At 37.5% G+C, this 3,621-nt stretch overlaps 1 protein-coding gene across 1 annotated transcript; it reads left to right on the top strand.

Annotated features, from left to right (window-relative positions):
• The first annotated feature begins 524 nt into the window (after positions 1 to 524).
• LOC116669196 (ATP synthase subunit ATP5MPL, mitochondrial-like) lies at positions 525 to 850 on the top strand. The gene is given in 2 exon segments (XM_032498190.1): positions 525 to 552; positions 555 to 850. Coding segments are annotated over 2 exon segments (180 nt in total). The 3' UTR covers positions 707 to 850.
• Positions 851 to 3,621: the final 2,771 nt, after the last annotated feature.

Here is a 3,621-nt window from a genome sequence, read left to right as displayed (position 1 = left end):
CGGAAGGAAGAAAGATTTATTTTCCATTTTGAATCTTCTTAGTAATTCATTGAGTGTCTCTCATATATCCCAAACACCTTGTAAACATTTCAATTAAAGAGGCTGCTTAATCCAAAAGTCTAGATTCCTGGATTTCTCAATCAATATTGCAGCTGATTGGCTCAAGTGCTGACATTTGACAGAGAAAAATTACAAATGTCATTTTTGGAGGGGACCTTGAGTTTACATATTCTAGCCCACAACCTTAAAAAGAAGTTCAGACTAACTCAGTTTGAAGGATTATGTTATTATTGAAGGGGTCCACCAGACAATGCTGCTTCTACTAAGGGTTCAGTGTAGTTAATACATTTACTTGCCTTTGTTATACAAACTCATGGTAATTTATGTACTATAATCACTGGACAAAACTTTAAACATGAGATGCCCATGCCAGGAACTTGTAGATGGGGCCTGGCATCAATATGTTTTAAAAGCTCCATTGGATAGTGGGCTGGGGCTGCCTGAGCCACTGGTCCTGCACAGAGATGCTTCAAAGCCTTGTTAAGAATGTTTGGATCCCATGAAGCCCTACTATGCCCAAGTTTACCAAGAGATTTGGGCAGGTATGGGGTTGATGGGCTTCGTCATTTATAAAATCAGGAGTGCTGATAAAAGAAGTAAAGCCTTGAAAGATCCCAGTCCTGTGCCTGCTCATGGTCACCATTAGCCAGCTTTAAATGGAAAGAACATTGGTCTGGCTGTATTGGTTGGGGATGTGGGGCATCGTGTTGGCTAGAAGACATTCTGCTGCCCTCATGCATGAATAAACATACTTCTGAGATCCTCCTCCCCCCCCAAAAAAAATTCCATTGGTCAATATGATGAGCAATTTGATTTGCAAAGTAGAGACTTGTCAGCCTGCAGATAATCAAATAGCACATTCTTCCTTCAGAAGGTTTTAAGATGAAAGGGCAGGGGAACATATACATTTAGAATTATGCATGATTCTGTTAATATTAGTAGAATATCCAAATCACAATATAAGTCAAGAGGGAAAATCTTAACTGAATTTATTTCTTTCACCAGGCCTCTCCTATCTTTTTCATTCACACTCAAGAAATTATATTGCTTTAGAGAAAATAAAAGGACAGAATGAGCAACTAACTCCATCTGTAAATTTTTTTAAATAAAGCTAGAATCCAAAATTGCACCTCTAAAGTGTGAATTCAGGATTTGAACATTTTTGCAAATGAAGGGTAAAAAATAAAACCTACCAGAAAATGGAAAATAAAATCTTTTTCCACTTACCACTTTATAAAAGTGACTGTAAAAATGTGCAAAATCACCAGTGATATTCATGCAATCCCTGAAAAATAGGTTTGAGTAGGCTAGAGGATTAAATATGAGTGGAACTGTGTGAATTATGCATAACCAAAAAAAATAATCCAAAAGGGTATAGAATGTACTGAATTTTTTAAATTCTATTTTTCTATATTGATGGTTCAGAAAGCAGGGACATATTTTTTCCTTTTTTTTTTTTTTCTCCACTTTTCAAAAAGAGGTCTTATTCCTTAGTCCTTCATCATAGACACTCAGGTTAAGTAGTAAAAACTATTGATAACTTTCCCTTCAGGAAAACTCAGAAAAGTGCGGATCTAGTAGGAGTCTCAACATTTGAAAGAGAAATCTTTTTGAATTTATATTTTTCCCTTTCAGTTTTTTTTTTTTTTTTTTTTAACCTCTGGGCAGGAAACCCTACAAGATAAAGACCAAGGTTTTCCTCTAATTCTTAGATGGGAACCACCAGCTTGTTGACTCTCGCTGCCTTTCCTCTGCATTGTCAGCCTCAGGCTGACCAGTCAGCTGCCTCTGGGAAGAGGGCTGAATTGCCTTCAGGCCTGTCAGAGTGGCCTCTGATTCCTCCAACCCTCAGGCCAAGGCTTCAAAGTCTATCCTTGAACCCTGGCCTTGCCCCCACCTTGTTCTTGAATGTTTCCCAAAATCCAAGATAGAATTTTAGCACAAATAAAACAGTGAGGAGCTTGTGGAAAATGAATATTCTTGACTGGCAACAGTTCCTAACAAGCAGCCATCCATGTTTCAGAGCTTGTCACTAGCACTGAATGTCCACATCTGTGTACGTGCATAGAAAACTCTGGAAAAATAATGTACTTCACTGATAACAGTGGTTATCTCTGGGACAGAGAGTGGGATTGAGGTTGGTGGTTGAAGTAACTTTCATTTGTTTTATAATATTTTAATTTTGTATAATTAATTTATAATTTGAAATGTTTGATGTTTAATTTTATATCAATAGTTCATGTGAATTTAAAATATACTTAACATTAAATAGAACAAAAAGTTCTATGGAATATTCTGTAAAATAGGGCTTTATCTTTATCTTGCAGGGTTTACCGCCCAGAGGTTAAAAAAAAAACAAAAAACTGAAAATGTCAGAAGCAGAAATTCAAAAAGATTTCTCTTTCAAATGTTGAGAATCCTACTAGATCTGCACTTTTCTGAGTTTTCCTGAAAGGGAAGTTATCAATAGTTTTTACTGCTTAACCTGAGTGTCTATGATGAGGGACTAAGGAATAAAACCTCTTTTTGTAAAGTGGAGGAAAAAAACGGAAAACATTTGTCCCTGCTTTCTGAACCATCAATATAGAAAAATAGAATTTAACAAAATCAGTGCATTCTATACCCTTTTGGATTATTTTTTTGGTCATGCATAATTCACACAGTTCCACTCATATTTAATCCTCAAACCTATTTCTCCGGGGTTGCAATGTCAATGGTGATTTTGCACATTTTTTACAGTCACTTTCATAAAGTGGTAAGTGTTGCCTACTGACCCAAATGACTAGGTTGATTACAGATTTTATAATATTGTTAATCAACATAAGGTAGGCGGGAGGGAGGATATGTGTGTGATCCCCAGTTCTCCATTTCCATTCCATGACATCAATGAGATGGTACATAACTTCAAAATCCTCTCCAAACAGTGCTCCAAAAGGCCACTACTAATCTGTAAGTGTTGGCCCATACTACCATATAAAGTCTTCTCTGGTGGCCTGTTTCTTAATGAAGCAGACACTAAACCTCTGTACTGGGTCTTCTTTCCGTGAGGGTGCATCTGAATAGCTCAGGGAGCTTTCCCAAGTTCCAACACTAGAAAGTCTGATTTTTGTGCAAGTATGATTAGACCTTGGGGGCACCTGTTGCAGACAAAACCCCCAACTGATTCTCATAAACTGGCTATGAATTGTCATTATGAAAGCAGCTCTTTTGCCCCTTTCCCTGTCTGCCCATTCCTGTCTCCCTCTAATCCTAGAGGTACCTAATTATAGGAATGAGATCACTGTGCAGTTTAACCGAACTCTTGACTTATGCTCTACTGAATGCACACAATACCACGTCTAACCTGTTAATTATTTTCCAAGATTAAAAAAAATAAAGTAAGAATAAAGAATTAAGTAAAGAATGACTAGCTCTCTACCCCCAATTCTGCAGACAGATTGCTAGGGCAAGATAACATCTTTCTCCAGATGAGGAGCCAGCCAGTCTACATGCAGTGGAGAATGATGCAGACAGAATCCATCCTCCTGCCTTGATGATCCACTTTCCCCCTTTTCCACTTGA

This window comes from Camelus ferus, chromosome 16 (assembly GCF_009834535.1).
Source record: "Camelus ferus isolate YT-003-E chromosome 16, BCGSAC_Cfer_1.0, whole genome shotgun sequence".
Classification (NCBI taxonomy): domain Eukaryota; kingdom Metazoa; phylum Chordata; class Mammalia; order Artiodactyla; family Camelidae; genus Camelus; species Camelus ferus.
This window is presented reverse-complemented; position numbering and strand designations above follow the sequence as displayed.